This window comes from Benincasa hispida, chromosome 2 (genome assembly GCF_027475165.1).
Source record: "Benincasa hispida cultivar pf3 chromosome 2, pf3_genome.v1.1, whole genome shotgun sequence".
Taxonomy (NCBI): domain Eukaryota; kingdom Viridiplantae; phylum Streptophyta; class Magnoliopsida; order Cucurbitales; family Cucurbitaceae; genus Benincasa; species Benincasa hispida.
This window is the reverse complement of record NC_143479.1, coordinates 15,383,374-15,405,431: the sequence shown is the minus strand read 5'-3', so window position 1 is coordinate 15,405,431 and position 22,058 is coordinate 15,383,374. Positions and strand designations below refer to the sequence as shown.

Sequence of the window (22,058 nt, the reverse complement as noted above, 5' to 3'; positions counted from 1 at the left end):
CTAATTCAAGTTCAAAAGGGGTGGTAAAGTTCTCTATAGTATTTAAATAAAATTCAACCAAGCAGCATTTGGACAATAATAGAATAGTTTCTCCCCTAGTTGTAAGCCACTATATTTGGTGGAAGTTTTTCCTCTGGCCTTTCAATCACTGCTCTCCCCCTACCAATTTAATTTTCCAGCAAAATCTATTTGCAGACATTTGATAATGAAAACTGATTCATAGTCGATATAAATGATTTAGTTACAATCTGAGAGAACATTTGAATAAATATAAACATATAGGACTAGTTAAGGTAGCAGTTCCTAAGTGGACAGAATTGGTAGAGCATGACCTCGAGGTTGGCATCTTCAAGCTCAAACACTGACATTGTTTGAGACAAGAACTAAATGGGGATTGAAATTCATCCACCATTTGCCTTGGCCGTTTCAAAAGTTCTTCTCATTGTCAATGTCGATTTTGACAGGAACGGTACCATAACCAAAAGTAACCTCATTTCAACAGCCTCTCATTGGTCCACCTGATGGTTAACAAGGGGCCTGTGAGGTTTTGGAGCTGCAACAGAACACCATCATTAACAATGAAACCTCTAAGATGCGATACATTTTTTCAGTCTCTTGATTCAAAAGAGAAAAAATCATACAAATAGATTACACCGGCAAAATAAACGGGTCGATTTGGGATATACAATATGCAATACACAGAGCGAATCATGCAGATCAGATTATCAAATAATTTCACATACCATTGGGATTCCCCTGTTCATAAAAACTTCGAAAAAGAGCAACAGCTTCCGATGCCATTATTCCTGCAGTACATTTGAACCCCCTTCCTTGCCCATTACCGCTATCATAACAAATTAAAGAGATTTAGGCAACAACAAAGAAAAGTAATACAGAAGCTTAAAAATAAAAAGATTAGACAAAATGTGAAAGGACTTCACGTTTTCAAATTATCAGCCCTACCAAAAATCTACACTCTTACCTAGTTTATTTTATATCGTTTTATTACTTTATAGCATCCAGAACATATGAACTAACCTTTTCTTCATGTGGGAGGATGATAGTGCAAAAAGTAAAATGCTGGATGAATCTAGGTTCTCTTAATGCTTAACCATTATGAACACTGGATAAAAAGCTTTCTACATAATAGTATTCCAAGCCTGAAATGGACGATGATCATTGCCAAGATATTGAATTCTGTGGCCGTAACTTATATCTATTTCCACTACTCAGACCAATTGAACAAATGTTAAAAGGGTGGAAGTTGCTAACTTTGTGGTTCGGACAAAGGGTGGAATGGACGATTTCATTGAAATGGGCGATGTTCGTGTTGGTTGTCATAGAGGATGTTTGTGTTGTTGAAGAGGCAGCTATTACGCTGAAGCCATACAGGCCACAAAGGCTCTAATGAGACAATTTGACTGAACCAAAGCTCCCCCTAAAAAAACCACCATCACAACCAACACAAACACTCTCAATTTGAATATTTTTCTTTCTATAAGAGACAATTTCATTGATGAATGAAGTACAAAAGAGAGGGAAAGAAGCCCGAATCAAAGGAGTTACAGAAGACATCTCCAATTGGCCAAAAGAGAATTAAAACTATAAGAATGGAATAATTTTGACAATTTACACCCGGAGATAGCAATATGAACAACAAGATCCATAAAGAAATCATAGTGCAGAGCTCTGTATGAGCTGTTTCAAGAGGATGCACTTCCTATCCTTGAAAGGATGACCTTCAAGCACAAGAGAGAGGAAGTGATTGGTGTCCGATGGAAAGGCCACAGACCAGCTGAAAGCTTGAAGAATGTGGTTCCAAAACTGAGTAAAGGGTAGAAAATGAAGAGGTGGCTTTGAGTCTCGTTGCCCTTACAAAGGGGGCAACAACTGGGAAAAATCATCACCGAAGGAAGACGACGCTAGAGTTTATCGTGTGTAAGGATCGCTGTATGAGCAATTTCCCACATAAAGATGATCTTTGTGGGGTAGTTGTCAGACCAAATAGCTTCGGTGGGGCCAGCAAAAGCATTAGCACTGCTGCGGTGCCTAAGAGTAATCCAAGATTTAGAGAAGACCGATGGATCGGGCTTCCAATACCATTTGTCATCAGATTGTAGGGGCTGGTGGTTTGTGAGCAGAAGAGACAGATCAGCCCATTCAGCAATTTCGAAGTCATTGAGATGCCTACGAAGATGTGGTCCCAACAGCCCTCCAAAGTGTTCCAAAGGTCAAAAACTGTGACCTCCTTGGCAAGGGATAGAGCAGATAGATTAGGGAAGGGTATATGAAGAGGTTGGGTGCCCACCAAGAGTCAAGCCAAAACAAGATAGAGCGCCCATTGCCAAGAATAGCAGCAGCATATTGATCCCCAAGGGTTGAAGGCTAGACAAGTTTTTCTATGGGCCTTTGGCAGTGAACAAAGAGCGGGATCCGGCTTGAGCCAAACTTGGCAGCAAGGACTCTTCTCCACAAAGCATGTTTTTCCATCCTAAACCTCCAAATCCATTTTGCAAGGAGACTCATTTCTCATTTTATATTGGTGATCCGAAGTCCGTGTCCTTTTGGGGGAGAGTGACAAGATCCCATCGGACAAGGTGAAGGTTGGTACCCTCCTCGTTCCCTTTCCAAAGAAAATCTCTATAGAGCTTTTCAATCATATGGGCCACTTTGCTGGGTATTTTGAAAAGGGAAAGCATCCCCAAGATCACATCCACTCGGCCAAGTTCCAAAGGTAGGAAGTCCTCTATTATAGTCAGTTCCGACAACACCACCACTACCGACTTATACACTCCCTTCTCTCTTATCGCATCACTGTTGCCTACTATCACTCCGTAATTCGACGTCTCGATCATTGGCAACTTCAACTCCTCCACTAATTTCTAATGTATAAAATTGTGAGTCGCTTTGCAATCGATCATGACCACCACCTCTCCCAGCTAACGTTCCTTTTCAGTTTCATGGTTCCTTTTCCAAATAACCCTAGTATCGACCTCGGAGAAATTTCCACATTCGTTGCAACGTCGGGCTTTCACCTCCAGTTCAATATCTTCTAACTCTTTTGATTCCTCTATCAATTCTTCGTCCTCCTGGTAGATTAACAGATTGAGCTCTCGTTTCTCTCTCAATTGGCACCGATGCCCCAGGAAGTATTTCTCATCACACCGAAAACACAATCCCTTCTCCCTTTTCTCCCTCGCCTCTGGGTCTGATAATCTTCGAAATGTCCTCTCCTTTCTCATGGCTCCTTTTTTTTTCTGGTAATACTACAATTTTTAGTGTTTCATTTGGTGCTCAATTCCCTTGCATTTTAGGTTCACCTTCCGCGATCTGTTTGTTAGGGACCTTTTGGGCCGCTGTTGGGCCCGAGCCCACTTCCTGCTGAGCCATCTGCAGCGCCAAGTTTCGATCACTCACGGCTTGGGCCTCTTTCATACATGCATCCAGGCCCACGGGATGCCGACTTACTACTTCCGCCTTGATCGACGGGGCTAACCTGTTGAGGAAGGTCTCCTTCAGCACCTCCTCCAACGTAGCTGGAATCAGAGCCGCGTAGGTCTCAAACTTCTTTCGATAGTCTTCATACGATCCTTCCTGTTTAATTCGTAAGAGTCGTGAAAGCCGAAAGGAGTGTACCTTCTTGCATGGACCGAAACCTATCGAACATCCGTCGTTTCAAATCCTCCCATGCCCATATCGGTCTCTGGTTGTGAGCCCATCTGAACCAATCCACAGGTTCAGGCGAAAATGCAATGACAGAGACCTTAATCTTCTCTTCATCCATCAACTCATGTATCTCGAAGTAATGTTCCGCCCTATAAACCCAGGAATCGGGGTGCTCACGAGTAATGTGGCCATTTCTAACCTCTTGTATTTGTTGTGATCATTCGATCCTTCGTGAGGCCTCGTCTGCGAGCTCTCCCCTTCTTCTCCTTCCTTATCCGTCTTGGATTTCTGAGTTTCCCTCGTGATGCTCGATTTCTCTTTTTCTCGCATCTCTGTCAGATGTTGGTATACAAGTCATCTCTTGGATATTCGATCGAGCCATAATTGCAGTGTCCACCTGAATGAAGTCAGCAACTCCTGTGCCATATTCAAACCCGCCGATGAAGAGAAGCTTTACTAAAAGAGGGCTTCTCATTATGTGGATACAAAGGCTTCAAGTGGTGCGGTTCCCACAGGAATTGCAAACACCTGAAGGAAAATTTATGGATGGAATCAAATATGTAGTATTTACAGACAAAAGTATTCGGTTATTGGGGAAAAATCAATATACTTCTAATGTCGAATCGGGATCAACTAGGACAGAAATAAAGCATTGGGTCGAACTCTTCTTTGGTGTCAAGGTAATAGCTATGAATAGTCATCGACTCCCGGGAAAGGGTAGAAGAATGGGTAAACTGTGAAAGCCTAAAAATATACACACCCCGTTCATATGTGATATGATTGCATCACGATGCCTAAGTACACGATCTAATAGATCGTTATAGCGAGTCCCCAAACATCTGACTACATTTTCCAACTAAAATGGAATATTACTACCGAAATTGAATTGTACATCCAAAATAGCCCTAAAAAGACATGATCCCAAGCGGATACTTGACATGTACCCCCTCTTCCGGGTCCATCACAAGGGAAACAAAAACCAAGATTTGCTTTATCCGGTATCAACACAAGCTACGAGAAAATAGAACACCTTTCAGGAGTATCAATACCGTTACATGAATCGTAAATGCATGAATATGATGTACCAAAAAATCTGCGGTTCCTAATGGAATAGGTAACAAAGCAACTTTGCCGCCCACTGCCACTAAATCACCACCTCCCAAGTCAAACTGGTGCCTGTTGTTGCACCGGGGGGCCGTTATACTAGGTGCTAAAGCATGGTGTTTTGTATCCATTGAGTTATTTCACCGTAATACCTATTCGTTCCAGGCTCTTCTTCATTTCAATCATTCCTTCCCGGAGTTTAGCTATTCCTCATATTGCTATCATCTCATGTTTCTTCTCGGCTCGCATCTTTCCCAGATTTCCAAACTTGGCTCTGATACCAATTTGTTAGGAACCCACACCTACAATTAGAAATTCCCAACAAGTTTCCTAAGAACAGAGCAATACTCTGATATATATTTTATTTATGAACTTCAAAGGAAAAGTTACAATGACAAGCAACAAAAATGGAACAAAGAACAAGGAATCAAACAACCAAGAGTAACCTAATTTCCAGCACATGCAAGAAGGGTGGATATCCTCTCCACCAAGCTATCGCTCCTCACCAAAAATTCCCCACCCTCCACCTATGGGGTGCTCTCTTCTTAAGCCCCTCATGCCCCCCCCCCCCCCCCCTCCTAACAAACCGTCAGAATATTACCACTTAGTCCTTCCATCCCTCATTATTCCCTTTTGCGCCCCTACATTTATAAATTTTTATAATTAGGGGTCTTACAACCTCCTTTTGGTGGCCTCGGGCATTCAGATCGCCTTCATTAAGCCATATAGCCTTGCATTTTTGTCTCCAAAGGGTTTCTTCCTTAGCCACCATGGAGAGAAGTTGGGACTTAAGGCCTCTTTTCTGCACCTTATGTATAGGAAGACACTTGTTGGACTCCTCGAGGTTGTCCAGCAAGGTTATTTCGACAATGAGCTTATTTTTTTTAGCGTTGATACAATTAAAAATAGACTTGTTCCAGTCCTTGAGTACTGTTTTGAGACCTTTGAGCTTCACAATAAGACTGTGGCTCGGCCTACCATACAACGAGGTGTTCTTCCACCAATAATCAATAGTGCTATTAAAACCCCCGTGTTAAAGCCACATATTCTCAAAACGGAAACGGTGTTGGGCCCCATTTGTCGACACCGATAGATAGAAGAATAGGAAAATGATCCGAGGTGGGTGGATGTGGTAAAAGCAAATTTTTGTTGGACGTTTTCGGTGAGCAAGAACCGGTCAACGAGGGTGAAAATAGGGTAATGCCTATAGTCGAACCATGTATTGGCCTGAGTTTTCTTTTTCAAAAAGAAATTACCAAGGGAAAGTGAAAAAGTTATCCCGATAATTTGGAATATTATTGATTTTATTCATCTCTTTCCTATTTGACAATAATACAATGGTCAATCTTAAATAGAAGGAAAACCTAAAACTTAAACGGAAAAATCCTGCCAAAATAATGACAATATAATTGCAGCTAATGATTGGGGCATAAATCAACTAGTTAAAGAATTTTCCCAAGTAGGTGTAAACCATTTCATTGAAGAAAATCCAGTCAAAAGGAAGCATATGAATCGATTGCATGCAAGCATGTAAATGACTTAAATTATATAAAAATATAATTTGATTTTGAAAAGTGAACAGCTAACAGCCGCAATATGTTCAAGAAGAGAAGACCAAAGAGTTCACCCCCAAAACTAAAATCTAATAATGGTAGATAGAGAAATAAACCTTGTAGATGCCTCCTGACTACCTAAGTGAAGTGACAATATAGATCCACATCCACCAAATTTGTCATTTGCACAACCATAATATACTTCCTTTATACCTAAAACAGGAGATCCAATAGCAATGAATGAGTCACGTTCAGTGAAGGTAAGTGAAAGGTAAATATGACCTAGGAGCTATGACCCTTTGGGTAAACAATTACTCTCTGGATTGAGAAACGAGAAAAAGAAAACAAAAGGGCAAAGAAAACATACCGACTATTGATAGGGCAGAAGCACACATAATGCATGGTTCACAGGTAACATAAAGTTTGCACTTCGAGAACTTATCAGCCACTTCTGTGGTAGAAATTCCATCCCTCTGCCATGCCTCAATTAGGATATCGATAGCTTCCATCTCTGCGTGTCTGGTAGCCTATGTGGATATGAAGGGGGAAAATGTAGAGAAGAAAACTTATAAACATTGTAACTTGTAAGAAAAACAAGTCGGCAGAACACCACAATCAAAAAGGAAAGTTGGGCTTGGGGTAATGGAAATTCACATGTACCCTTCCTTTAAATCTAAGCAGGTTAACATTTAATGCTTCCTTCTTTTCTTTTTTAGTGGGATAACATGGATGTCCTAGTTAGCTTATGTGTACCTTGACTGATCTCACACAATAACTATGTGTGTGAAGTGGCTAGATTCACTTCCATTAATTTAGGGCTCCCATTGGGAGGAACCCTGCAAGTTAGTTGTTGAAGTCCTATGCGGAATAGTTGAAATGGTGGACTACTTGGAAAAAGGCCTATTTCTCTAGAGGAAGGAGACTGAATCTTATTCATATGGCTTTAAGTGGGATACCCAGCCTTTTCTTGTCCTTGTTTAGGTTCCCGGCCTTGGTAAGTAAAATTCTTGAGAGATTGACAAGGAACTTCATGTGGGATAGGTCGAGGCAGGGGGAAGTTCCTATTTGGTTAGGTGGGAGGTGGTGTTGAAATTGGTTGAACTTAGGGGATTGGGTATTGGAAAATTGAGATTACAAAATTAGGCTTTTTAGGCTAAGTGGTTGTCGCGGTTCTTTACAAAGACTGATGTGCTCTAGTATAGAGTGATCCTGAGTAGGTATAGGCCCACATCCTTTCGAGTGGACTTCGAGTGGGGAGTCAAGGGGGCCTTGGTATAACTCTTTGGGATGCTACCTCTTCTTCTCCTTCTTCTCTCAGTTGGGCAGTTGCTCAATTGGGGAAGGCTTACATGTCCATTTTTGGGAGGACCACAAGGTGTGAGATAAGTCTATGTATGTTTTACTTCCTCACCTTCACTTTCTCTTAGATAAAAGGATGCACAATGTGGCCACGGTGTTGCCTTCCTCATACCCATCTTCTTCGGCCTTTTTGGGCTTTCATTTTTTTTTTTTTTTTTGAAAAGAAAACGAGACTTTTTCATTGAAATAATGAAATGAGCCTAATGCTTAAAGTACAAAGAAACAAAAATAATAGTGAGAATACAATGGAAATTTCGCCACAACTAGAATAAGATCAAAAGAAAGGACCAGCCCTAAGAATAGGAAAAAAAACATCCAATGAACAAAAGATTCTGAATGAGACTGCTGACTGCTGTTGACAAAGAGACGTAATTGAAACTTGAGCGACATGGGACTTGGAGAGCAAAAGAGGCTTGATAAAGAGATCATAAAAGGAATGGTTTACAATCTGGACAACAGAATACCCTTAACATCCATTAATTGATCACCCTCTGATTTTATACACCACCTTCCATCAACAATTTCCACTTCCAAAAAGGAAGTTCCCCTCTTTGCATTCCTAACTAAGCTGTCCATTAACTGAGGTAACATAAAACTCTTCAAAAAGCTTCGTGAAGCTATCTTTTAATAATTCCCAGAATTTAAGGATGAATTCTAAAGTGTAACCATCTGGACCGGGGGCTTTATTCCTGCTCAAAGACATTACTGCTCTTCTAATTTCTGGATGTGTAAAGCTAGCTGCAAGTTGACTGCTTTGCTCTCTTGATACTTCTGCCCATTGCAGGTTGGTAGGGATTGACCTTACTCCAATGGCCTTGGAATAAAGGGATGTATAGAAGCCTACAATGAGTTCTTCAATTTCTCTAAATGATTTGGTTAGGATGCCCTGGTCGTTGATCAATTCTGAGATCAAATTTTTCCTCTTTGGGCTTTCATCATCCTATGTCAAATAGAAAGGCAATTGACATTGCCGGACTTATTTTTCCGGCAATTGATGGACCCCTGATTCTTCTAGGGGGTTCTATTGCCATCCCATTTTCATACTTTATCTCTCCCTTTTGCTTCGCCAACTGCTTTTGTGGCATATGTTTTTTTTCCTATTTATGGAATGAATTCCAAAGATTTCCTCTTCATGGAAGGTTAAAATTCTAGAGAAGGTTGTGTGGAAAATTTTAATTGAGGGAGTTAGTACTTTAGATTGTGTTCAAAGACAATTTTCCTTCGTTTTGCTTCAAAAATGGGGCATTTTCTGTAAAAGGCATCAAAAGAATTTAAACCATTTGTTATGGGATTTCCCGTTCACAAACTACTTTTGGGATCATTGGTTGGGTTTGTTTAGTGTTAGCGGGACATGCAATTGATATGAGTGATTTTTGTTGGAGTTACTTTTGAATCTACCATTAGAGAGAGGGGACAAGTGTTGTGACTGCTAGTTTCTTTGCTGTTTTGTGGGGTATATGACTTCAACGGAACAATAGGATTTTTAGAGAGGTAGAGAAGTCTGGAGAGGAGGTTTAGGAAGTAGTGAGGTTTAATGTTTCTCTATAGGCGTCAATCATTAGGCAATTCTTTAGTTATGATCTTAGTCTCGTTCTTTTAGTTTGTAGTTAGTGTTGGACTCCAAATTTTTCTAGACTTGTTTTCTATATGCCCCTGTATTCCTTTTGTTCTTCCAATGACAGTTCGGTTTCTTACCTTAAGAATATCTCACACAATAATTGCTTAAGCATTTAGCATAAAAATCTTGTAGGAACTTTAATATCTTTAGGTAAGCAATCCAATTTTAAAGACTCAAAAAGAGTCACTCAGTTGAGTTGAGTTGCAGCAAGATAATTCTCTTACGAGAATAAGAAATCCTCTAAACTTGAGAACTATGCAACCAACTTCTAAGCAAAGGAACCTCTCTAGTGAAATCAATCAGTTTAGGTATTCAGAGCTTGCCCCTGACTTTGATAGTCCAAAATCCTCTAAGTTGAAAGGTGAGAATAGACGTATGAAGCAGCCTTTCATCTACATCCAGAGCTCGCTATTTTCCTTTACACAAAAATGGAGAAGACCCCGTCATGGATGTTAATCATGCAAAGGTAAACACATCACAACAAAGAACATATTATCTAAAGCATTTTGAAATTCCGCATCTTATAGAAACTGCTTTTCAACCACAAAGCTACTTATTACTCTGAAATTTTTTCGCTGCCTAGTTAAAAGGGATTGTGCTATCGGCATACCAAATTATAGGTCACTCAAGTTGATTTTTTACAGAGCATTCAACATATCTTTCCATATATCCACATACTATATGTGAATAGATAACCCCATAAAAAAAAGACAAGTTCCAGCAATTCTTTGAGCAATCCCTCACCCAACTAATCACTCCATACATAATAGCTACCTCTCCCGTCCATCCATAAGTAACCTCCTTGATAAGAAATCTCCAAATCAACTCAATCTAATATACAAATGTGTTGGCAGACAAGTTATCTTTTTTATGGTATTTGTTGGATAGAGAGGTTGTGGAAGCTGCTTATTTCCTTGCTTTGTTGGACTCAACCTGTTTGTATCTAGGTGGCAAGGATATTGTGTGCAGTCCCATGTCCTTCAAAGGGGTTTTCTAGTGGATCCTTTTTTCATCTTAAATGGTCTGGGAACTCTTCTTCCTTTTCATTCAAGTTTCGTCATTCTCTTTCCAATAGGGAAACTACGAATGTGGCTGCTCTTCTTTCTTTACTATAGGGTCATCCCTTTAGATTGGGAAGAAGGGATATCAGATTTTGGAGCCTCAATTCTTTGGAAGGGTTCTTTGCAAGTCCTTCTTTCATTGTTTGGTTGATCCTTCCTGATAGAGTATTAAAATCTTGGAGTAAATCTTGAAGAATGCTTTATTAATTGTGTGAGAAATGAATACAAGTTCCCCTTAAATAGATCCAAGGGAAAAAGGCTGGGTAACCCCTAAACTAACTAACTAACTAATCTAAACCTAACCCCCTTTAAATAGACCCAAAGGGGAAGGGTGGGTTCACACCTAAACTAAAAGTTAACAAAATGAAAGTAAGAATGTTAATGAAAATACATTTGACTAAAAACATGTAAGAATTCCCAAAATAATCTATATCAATTTTCCTCCCCCAACAAAGAATAACTCGACCCAAGTTATGTTGCTAGTTGAAACTCATCCGGTGGGTAACAGGGAGTGAGGTCAGCAACATTGAAAGTTGAGTGAAGGAAGGAGGTCAATTTGATAGGCACTCTCCAATTTTATGTATGACTTTGAATGGTCTGAGCTTCTTGTTGGAGAGTTTGTTGTGTGTTCCAATGGGTAGCCTTGTTTTTCTTATGTGGATCATCACTAAATCTCCGGGTTGAAAGGTTAGAACGTGTCTGTGTTGATCTACTTTAGACTTATAAGATGCATTAGCAGCTTCTACGTGGTCGATTACTTCTTGCTGTAATTTTTTTATTTCGTCCACCATTTGTTCTACTTCTGCACTTAAATCAATAGATGATAGAAGATTAGTAAGATCAAAAGTTAGACGGTGAAGTTTAGTATAAACTACTTCAAATAGACACTGTGGATTTGTTTTGCATATTGTTGTATGCAAATTCAATTTAAGCAAGACGAGTATCCCATTGTCTCGATTTGTTGCTAGAAAGACACCGAAGGAGGTTGCCAAGTATCCTATTTTGTTACTTCCATTTGGCCGTCTGTTTGAGGGTAGCTCGTAGTGATGAATTTTAGACTTGTGTCAAACCTTTTCCAAAGACTTTTCCAAAAGAAGCTCATAAACTTTACGTCTCGATCCACTACTATTGATTTTGGGATCCCATGAATCCTGACAATTTCTCTAAAAAAGGAGTGAGCAATATTTATAGCACCGGATGTTTTCCTGCAAGCAATAAAATATCCCATCTTGCTAAATCTGTCCACTACAACAAATATGGAATCAAATCTTCTTTGTGTTCTAGGTAATCCAAGGATAAAATCCATGGATAGATTTTCCCTTATAGAACTTAGAATGGGTAAAAGGGTGTAGAGGCCATTGTTTTGAGTTTTCCCTTTGGCTTTTTGACATATAAAACATCTTTTTACAAAGTTGTTTGCATCTTTCCTTTGTTGTGGCCAATAAAAGCGTCCACTAATGGAAATTAAGGTTTTGTCTGTTCCAAAATGCTCGGCTAAGTCGTTTGAGTGAACTTCTTGGATAAGTGCCTTTCTAAGAGATCCTTGGAATATACATAAATGGTTGCCTTTAAAAAGGAATCCATCAAGTAAGTGGAAATCTTTACAACTGCTGTTAGTTAAACAAGATTGCCAAGTGAGTGTTAATAAATTGGCTCTCCTATTTAAAGCATCGGCTACCTTATTAATCCATTTAATGTGCATTCTGTTATAATATGTATTTATATTGTAATTATGATTAGTTCTCCTTTATTGTAATTTTATATCTCCTAGATTAGGATTTCTTAGTTGTCTATATATATATCTGGGTTTGCACTTTTCACAAGGTTAGGGTTTGAGTTGATTCATCAAGTTTGAGTGGTTGTTTGTCTACACCACCCATCCCAGGAGAAGCGTCCTCACCGTCCGATCGAGTTTGTCGTTGTCAATCTCCAGAAACGTCTGCACGTGAGGCTCACGCACAGCCACAAATATTCTTCTCCGTCGCCATGCGCCGGCGAGTGGGAGCACGTGGGACCACTTCCCCACGTTCCGTCAGTTGGGTTCTTCTCAGCTCATCTTTTATGATTGTTCTGTGCACTTGGTTCCATTGAAATCTACTTGGTTGTGAGTTATTTGAAAAAAAATGCCCTTTTGTGCTTAGGATTTATTGCTGTTTTGTTTCAATTTGGAGCTGTTTTGTTCTTTGGTTCACCTTTGATTTCGATTCTAATTTGTTCTTTCCACTCGTGAGATCTACAAACTGTTTATTAGCCCATAATGGATGAAGTGAAGCATAAGGTAGTATCTAATGTAATTCCCCTAGCATCGAAGATAACTGAACACAAGTTAAATGAATCGAATTACTATGATTGGTGTCAGACGATTCAATTTTATTTGCTTAGTACAGATATGGATGACCATGACTAGGGAACCACCAAAAGATGATAAGGAAGAGGCTTGGCTTCGTGATGACACTTGACTTTATCTTTAGATTAAGAATTCTATTAAAAGTGAGGTTGTTGGTTTGGTTGATCATTGTGATTCTGTGAAGGAACTCTTAGAATTCTTATAATTTTTATACTCTGGAAAAGAACACGTTCATTGAATGTTTGATGTTTGTATGCAATTCTTTCAAGCTAAAGAGAAAGTAGAATCTGTTACAAGTTACTCTATGAGACTTAAGAAGACAGTTGTCGAACTTGCTTTACTATTATTGTTTAGTCCCGATGTCAAAGTTCAACAAGTTCAGTGTATGATATTTTTTAATGGACTTTTACTTAAGTTTGGAATGGCTAAAACACATATTCTATCTAATTCTGAAATTCCGTCATTAGAGGAAACCTTCAGTCGTGTTCTTCGTATTGAGAGTTCTCAATCCAGTTCGCCTGTTTCTCAACCTAATAGTGCTCTTATGAGTAAGAATAATAATAACTCTTGGGGTACTTCAGGGATGACTAACAATTTTCAGAAGCCTAGTTATGATAATTGAAGATCAAATTCTCAAGAGATTGTCTGTCACTATTGTCGTAAGCCAGAACATATGAAACGTGATTATCAAAAGTTATTGTATAAGACTCAACGATCTCAACATGCTCAGATAGTTTCCACCAATGATATGGCTAAGAAGTCTATTACCATCTCTGCTGACGATTTTGCTAAATTTCAAGTATTCCAGATATCCTTATAGGCATCTTCTTCATCAAATCCTATTGCCACCATCATCTACCAAATAGGTCATGGACTCTAGTGTCATCGCTCATATGACAGGTAATTCTAACTTATTTTATATGCCTTTGTCCCTTGTCTCATCTCCGTCTGTCACTTTGGCAAATGGATCAACCTCCTCTATTCTTAGATCCAGCACCATTTTTCTCACTCCATCACTTTCTTTGTCCTCTGTATTACATTTGTCTCAATTGTCTTTTAATTTAATTTCCATTAACCAGCTTACTTGTGACCTTAATTGTTTTGTCTCGTTTTTTCCTGGTTATTGCTTATTTCAGGATCGTATGACGAAGAAGATTATTGGTAGAAGACATGAGTCAGGGGGCCTTTATATTTTTTACCATCGGATACCGAAAGTTGTGGCTTGCTCTGGAGTTACATCCCCATTTGAAGTTTGTTGTCGTTTGGGTCATCCATCGTTGTTCGTGTTGAAGAAACTTTATCCAGAATTTCGTTCCATGTCGTCTTTGAATTGTGATTCATGTCAGTTTTCTAAATTTCATCGTCTTAGTTCTGGTCCTAGAGTTCATAAACGAGCTAGTGCTCCTTTTGAGTTAGTTCATTCTAATATTTGGAGTCCTTGTCCAGTTGTGTCCCAAACAGATTTTCGTTACTTTGTTACTTTTGTTGATGATTATTCTATTGTAAGAATGTAGGTTAGTTTATTATAAAACTTTAAGCATTCCCAAAAATCTAAAAGGAACAACCTACCAATTTCAATTTATTATTTTGAGTAAAAAAAATAGTAAGCCATTTGCTGTAAGAATGTAGGTCAAATGAAACTCTTTTTTACCAACTTGAAACCCTCAAAAAATATCCTCTCCAACTTGGTTTATTATTCTACTCACCATACCTACTATCCAGAACAAAGAGAAATGGAGAAACTAATCTCCTTATCTTAACTCCAACTAACCCTTCGTTTCTTACATTCACTCTCAACCTTCAATAAAGGAAAATAGTGACTTGGTTAATACATTGGTATGTAGATGGTGTCTTGTCCTCATTTCTTTTAACTCAAGTTTTGTTTTCAAATAAAAAAGAAATGTCACTATCCTGGGTGGTTTGTTGAGAAATACTATCCTTCATTTCTTACATTCACTCTCAACCTTCAATAGAGGTAAATAGTGGCTTGGTTAATACATTGGTATATAGATGGAGTCTTGTCTTCATTTCTTTTAACTCAAGTTTTGTTTTCAAATAAAAAAGAAATGTCACTATCCTGGGTGGTTTGTTAAGAAATACTAGCTTCATCAAATGCTAAGATATGTATGTCAGCAAGCATACTCGCTCACTAAGTAACAGCTGACCAACAAGAATAATATGATGAAGGAATGGGACCCAAAAAAAGAAAGAATGTTGCCTAAAATTGACGCAACCACTAACAAACATTGAAAATTATATTAATCAAGAAAATGTGGAAGAAAGATAGGAACCATGATAGATTACATTTCGGGTCTCAGTAGTACAGTTCCTTCCAGTGGCAATGACCGTCCCATCTTCAACAATCACACAGCTGAACATCAAGTAATTAGATAACCTCATAAGGTCGCTCCCATAAATAACTACAATGATTATTGGCAAAGCCACACAAAAGGAAGAGTCAAAGAGTTTAAGTTAGAACTACAATAATCATTTTCAACTTAATTTCAACCGTAGTGTTCGAGCATGAATTATTCGTCAACATGGCCATTGAGATGGAACATTAATACGTCCTCTTGAAAACGCACCAAACAGTAAATTCATTTTGCAACATGGCAGATCTTGCTGGCAATAATGGTAAAAATAGACAATAACTTACCCCACGGGCACTTCAAGGCTTTGTAGTGCGAGCTTGGCCTGCCATGACATGGGAAAAAATTTGAGTTACTATAGAGATAGATAAATATGACACCAATAAGACAAACATTTAAGTTTGATGACAATCATGCGTCTAGAAGAAGCTTTCTGTTGAACAAAATAAGCAACCCCATTCAAAGACAAACGGCCCTGCAGAACTCTCAATCTCAGTTCCGAATCTGATATGGACGCATTCCTCCTTCACCAGAATATTACCATAGATATAGTGACCCAAACTTAATCTTAAAACTTTTTCAGCCTCCATTTTCCACAACCCCCAAATACTGACTTTTCATTCCGATGTTCCCATCCTTCACGAAAATGTATGATTTAAGGAGTCCCAACAATTTTAAGGATATCCGCATAGGAGAGAAAATTCAAGGGATAATCGTATTTTCTAGAAAAAATCGACCCCAGGGATCAAAATACCATGTAAAAAAATTCAATTAACTACGGTTGAGCATTCATTAAAGAAAATGCAAACTCCAATAAGCCTGGAGCTATTTGCAAGTATTTCTGATGAAATCAGAAAAGTTAAACGAGAGTATTCCAGCACCTCAATGACATTAGATAGTAACGATTGAAATCCTCATGCATAGGAATTAATGTTCATTGAAAAGTGAATGTTCAATAATGATCGTCTAAGTCTCATGCCCTACAGCACTTTCCTATAAAGTAAATGAACTACGAACAGTTCGAGTGTGAATATGTCATTTTGACAATTACAACACTTAAATTCACCATGTTCGTACAGAAAGGCTAATCACCTGCTGAATAGCAAGCTCCATAAACCCAATAGTATCGGAAGAGCAATCCTCCCCTGAACCTGAAGAATCCATCTTAAACTAGGAACGAGATGAATGAGAAGAAGAATACCCGTAGCAATATCACGAGTTTAACAAATGGCAAATGCGAAGAGCTGGAGAAAGAATTTGTTGCCAATACGCACTTGTCGAGAATAATAGACATTAGGGCAATTACGCAGATTTTCAGACAGAATGGCGCGAAAAAGGAAAAGGGGTATAATTGTAATTAGTAGAACTGGTAATACAGTTTCTTTTTCTTTTGGAAGAAGTCTCCGTTTTCCCTATTTTTAAGCTAATTTATAAATTGAGTCCTCTACTTTCTAATATTTTTTTTTTGGTCGAATATCCATTTATGTCCCTAAACTTTAATTATATCCATTTAAATTCTCAATTAATAATTTTATCAATTTAAACTCTAAAATATAAGTAATATCAATTTAAACCTCAACATAATAACTGTATCAATTTAAACTCTAAACTTTCGTAGATATATCAATTTAAACCTTAAACTTTTATAAGTGCATCCAAATATAACATAGTGGAGGATTTAGATTTATACACTTGTGAAACTCTAAGGTCTAAATTTACACAATTATGAAAGTTCAATATTTAAATTGACACCGTTATTAGTTTGTGGTTTAAATTATACATAAAGTTCAAGGTTTAAATTGATACAATTGGTTTAAGGTTCAAATTAATACAACCCCAAAAGTTTAGGGGTGTAAATTGATATTTGTCTCAGCTTTTTCTTTTTCCTGTTGCCTATTTCAAAATGTGTTACCTGTCATATTAAGTGGGAGTGCAAGTTTAATAATAATTTCTCCATTTTTATATGGGGTCGTTTGATGTTGGCACGAGTAGGTGGTTTCCCTTTTGAGTTATAGGATTGCTTGCGATTCTTATATTCGAGTGAGAAGTTGGACAAGGTGATGGTCATTATTTTAAATTTTTTGAACCTTATAGATGAGGTATGCTTTAGTAAATGGGTGCTTGATCTGATTTTGCTCAAGATGGGAATTAATTCCTAACGTAAGGACCCTGTAGATGGTTTAGGTCATACCTCATGAATACTCCTACTAGATTGGTAATTGGAAATTGAATGTAGATGCAACTTGGTCGTCGGTGAGTGGCAGAGGTAAACTTGGCTGGCTAGTTCGAAATCGTGAGGGTAGATGGTTTTGGGAGGTTACAAGTTTATTTAGAGGGGTGGAAGTGTTAGTCTACTAAAAGTGGAAGCATTGTTGAAGGGCTTATGTGCAATTTAGTAGGAGTAGGATTAGAGATGTCCAAAAAATTCATGGGGTCGGGGCCCATGGGGACCCGCCACAAACAAAGTAAGGAATCCCCGAATACACAAGGATGGGGAGGAAGAGGGGATTTTTTTTTCCCATTTACAATTCGGGGCCAGTGACGGGGATTATATTCCCTTCCTCGACCCCGCCCCGACTTTTATATATAAATTATAAAATTTATATATATATATATATATATATACTTTGTTAGGATAATTATTGGTGTATATATAAAAGTGAAATTGGATGTATAATGTCGGTTTTAAAAAAATGGATCTTTAATGTCGGTTTTCAACCAACATTGAAGATGGGTTTTAATGTCGGTTTCAAACCAACATTAAATAATAAAACCCTATATTTTTCGCCTCCTTCTCTCTTACGCCCAAACCCTATCTCGCTCGTCCGTCTTTCACCCTTATTCACTCGTCCGTCGATCTCCTTTCACGTCGTCGCTCGCCCATGTCCGTCGATCTCCTTCACGCTCGTGTCCGTCGATCTCCTTGTTAGATTTTATGTCCTAAAACTCATAGTTTGTAAATTAATAAACATATTCTGTTTTGTTTTTCGATAAAGTTGTTATTGAAATTGTAATCTTAAATCCAATAAACTAAGGTCCCGAGGTTATTTAATGTAGTTTGAACTTTATGTAGTAACATAAATATGGATCAAGTTCAAATATATAGCCAAAATAGTCTATAGTATATGAATAAGGTTGGGCGCCTTATTCTGGGGACACTATGGATGCGGCCCACTTTGTAGTTAGTACAAACAATGTGATCCTGAATCGTTCATATAGAGATATTTGAGTGGGGGCATCTTATGCAATGATTTGCATAAGACTGAACCATGAAATAGTCATTTTTTACGTTATAAATATTGTTTTATATATTAAACTGACTATTTCATTAATTGATGACTTAGGTAACTTTATCTTAATCGTGAGCTAACTATGAACTCCTGTTCACTTGAAATTATCCTTAGATCTGCATAGGTGAAGGCAGCTCTTCATCGTTGGCCCAATAAGCCTCCAATTTCAGGGGTAAGATCGGGTGGATAGCTGGGAACATAGGGTGCAAGAGGGAATTCACTCCTACCCGTTATAGGGATAGTAGATAGGTCGTTCCTTTTAGTACTGAATCTAGGACTTGAACAAGGGGCTCCACCCTCTCCTTGGCCTGAGAGGGATTCGATTTATAGGTAACAACCTTAAATCAATTGTTCATTAGAGGATCAGTGGAACTTAAGAAACAAGATGTAGTCTTGGGGATAAAATGGTTTTTATGACCCAGCCGAGATTACGAACAACCTGTGAAAGATTAGCTTACTAATCATGGTTATATCAAATGGACACAAATATATCTATAGTAAGGGGAGTGCAATTACGGGACTATAGTGGAATGACCCGTTAGTTAACGAATGTTGATTAGCTCCGTCTAAAGAGTTTAGTCAGCTAATCTCGGATCGTTGGAGCCCATGATCTATAGGTCCATTAGGTTCCCCTACTAGCTCATATGGAATAAACTTATAACAGTATGATAGAATGATTTGAATTGTTCGAATTAGGTGAAGAGAGAGAAACCGACAAGTATATGTGATATAGTGGTCGGATTTTCAGTTTAAAGATACATCTTTAATATTTAAATGTGATTTAAATATCAAGAATATGAATACGTTCATATTCGGAAGCTTAGAAATAATGGAAATGGTCAAAGATGTAAAAAGTCAAAGAGTTGACTTTTGACTTTGAAAAAGTCAAACTTTGACCGGCCTTATATTCAAGTGTGATTTGAATTTCGAGAAAACGAATGCGGATTCATGCTCGGGAGGTCAAAATTAGTCAACACAAAAAAATCATAAAAAGTCAAAATGTTGACTTATTGGTCAACGATTGACTTTGACCAAATGACTATTTTCCCTTTGACCAAAGTTAATAGGAAAATCCAAACTTTTGTTGGATAATTTCACTAACAAAATAGTGGGCTAGGTGTTGACTTATAGTAGAGACATTAAGCTCACTTAGAAAGTGGATTATAGGTGTTGGATTTTTATGGATTTTGATCATGCAAATGTTGCATGGTTTTTTTCTATAAAACGGTCTTTTGAATAAAAAAACTTTTGCCATCATTTTTTGCAAATGGTTTTCATAATTGGGCTAAAAATTAAAAACACAAACTCAAATTCATTTTTATTTTCCATCTCTCTTCTCTCTCTCGATTTTCTTCATCCATCGGGTCCCACAACCCGGTTCTAAGTCCAAAGGATAGTGGATCAACTCTAGTAGTGGTCCGAAAGAGTTTGAATTGAGATTCAGCGAGGAAAAGCGATTTTCGGGAGCTTCAAAGGTAAGTTAATTTACTGTTTTTCCTTCATTTTACATGTTGGTTTTCTTTTAATTAAAAGCAATTAGAGTATAATTAGATCCTAATTCCGCTACGTATATCTCGTGTTCCATCACTCCTTCACGCCGTCGACGTGAATGAGGACTGTAGGCCTCGTAGTCTCCGATGTTGAATGAGGTAAGTTTGAGCAGTGTGGAATTAGTCATTCAACGAGGGTATCTTCATATGTGGAATTAGTCATTCAATGATTTTTTTATTTTTTTATTTTTTAAAAAAACATTTGTTTCAGGGTTTTGTGTGGAATATTCTTTTCACGATTATCTAGATTTTGTTACCATAGTTCTCTCTTTTTTTTTTTTTGGTTATGTTTTTTTTTTTTAATTTTTGTATTGTGGTTTGGAATTTTTATGTTTTTGTTGATTTTCATTAGTTTTTCAATTCCCCCGATTTTTGCTGTTTAATTTTTTTTTCTTTTCATACACATTCTTTCACAAAACCATTTAGAGGGTTATTCTGAATAATCTTTGATTTCAAATTATAAAAGCAGCAAGTGAAAATTTCGATACAATGTAAACTATATACATGTTTGTAAGCAAATTTCTTTTGAATTTATCGTTTAGCTTGTAAAATGAGTTTATTAATTACCAAATTGCAGAAGATTTTAATTATTATTATTATTATTATTATTATTATTATTATGTTGATGACATTTTGTTCATTTGATTTTAGTTGCTACAGTTTTTCAAAGATAGAACCAAAGGGGAAGGGGAAATTTTATTAGGAGTGTTAATCACTCAACATATGATGTATATTTTACTTTTTCTTATATAAATTCGTAATTTCTATAGATTATGTTAATGGCATTAATTTGACTTCTCAATTATTATCTGTGATAATGCCTGGTTAAATAAAACCCAATAATTTTAGTAGAGAGAGTGTGGGATTGTTGGATGGTTAGGGTTGAAAAATGAAGTCATTTTTAGCTTGCCCACTTGAGGAAATAACATCTCCCAAACTTAAGACTAAGCCCTCTGGTCATTGAGACATGTTTAAGCTTTTACTTCTAAGTTGTAATCATTTCTCGTTTGTACTTCTTCTTCTCTCCTTTCATGTTTTTTTTTTAAGTTTACTTTCTGGTTTAATCCTCTCCTATTGGAATATTCTGTAAACCACCAAATCAAATCCATAAATTGACATCCAATTCTCTCTCTCTCCATAAACTTTTTCAGTGTCAAGCTGGTGGTATGTTGAGAATTGGATTCTCCTCCACCTCATTGGGAAACCTTGGTTTGATTTATTTGAGTTTGTATTGGCTTAATTCTATTATGTTAATGGTTCTTATAGATAAAATGGTTCAAAACTAGTAGGATAATTTTGATTCCTTTTGCTAAATGATGGAGAACTCTGATGATATCGAGGCTTGAATTCAGCAGACTCTAAATCTTTGTTTGGTTTTTGTGAGTCATTATCAGATGTGAGCTTCTAGAGATTGAAAAGGTCAAATAAGTAAGAAAGATGAAAGTTTCTTTCTTTTTCCTTTTTATAAAACATGGAAATGAGGTAATGTATTGTGCAACAGTTATCAATGTAGCTCCTAATTAGTATGCCTCTTTTATTTTGCTTAGTAGATGTATGAACTAATTGGATATTGGTTTCACTATCTCGTTTTCTCTATGATTAATTCACTTGAAATTAAAGAGTGCAAACTTTGGATTGTTAGTGAAGTACGTTTTTAGTCTTTGAGTTTGCTTGTTCAACTGCATATTTAGAATTAAACATTTGTTGCTTTCAGTTAAATATTACTTGTATTTTCTTAACACAGCTTCTTGCTTTATTATTCAGAATAACCATGAAATTTTGTTTTTTGGCTTTTATTTTTATCGATAGGAACTGAGTCCTTGATATTGACTCATACAAAACACGGTCTAAGGACACGGTTTATTGTGATATTTGTTTGGATTGATGTTTGTTTTGATTCAATACTTGATTTTGAGTGAAGTTTTTCATTTGTTAGGTTCAAGTTTGACGTGTAAGACTAAATTTTGATTCTTGGGAATTTTGAAGGAAGATAGGAAGATTGCATTTGACGTGTTTTAAGAAGGTTGATAAGTGGAGAAGATGCACCCAACACAAAAAGGACTTCATAACAACATTAATAACAATGACAAGGTAATATTTATAAGATGCTTATCTTAAAAGTCTATTTGTTCTAAATTTGT

At 37.3% G+C, this 22,058-nt stretch overlaps 1 protein-coding gene across 2 annotated transcripts; it reads right to left on the bottom strand.

The window, feature by feature from the left end:
• Window positions 1-21: 21 nt before the first annotated feature.
• EMB2191 (Cytidine/deoxycytidylate deaminase family protein) lies at window positions 22-16,407 on the bottom strand. Of its 2 annotated transcripts, none has more exons than XM_039024655.2 (7): window positions 16,170-16,407; window positions 15,365-15,402; window positions 15,013-15,079; window positions 6,691-6,850; window positions 6,440-6,536; window positions 744-844; window positions 22-553 (listed from the first exon to the last, which is right to left on the bottom strand). In XM_039024655.2, exons 1-7 carry the CDS (start codon window positions 16,239-16,241, stop codon window positions 507-509), a joined length of 582 nt encoding a protein of 193 aa, XP_038880583.1. In that variant the 5' UTR covers window positions 16,242-16,407; the 3' UTR covers window positions 22-506. The 2 variants fall into 2 exon arrangements, with proteins under 2 accessions (XP_038880583.1, XP_038880582.1); XM_039024654.2 differs by having other exon boundaries at window positions 16,279-16,402.
• Between the last annotated feature and the right edge of the window lie 5,651 nt (window positions 16,408-22,058).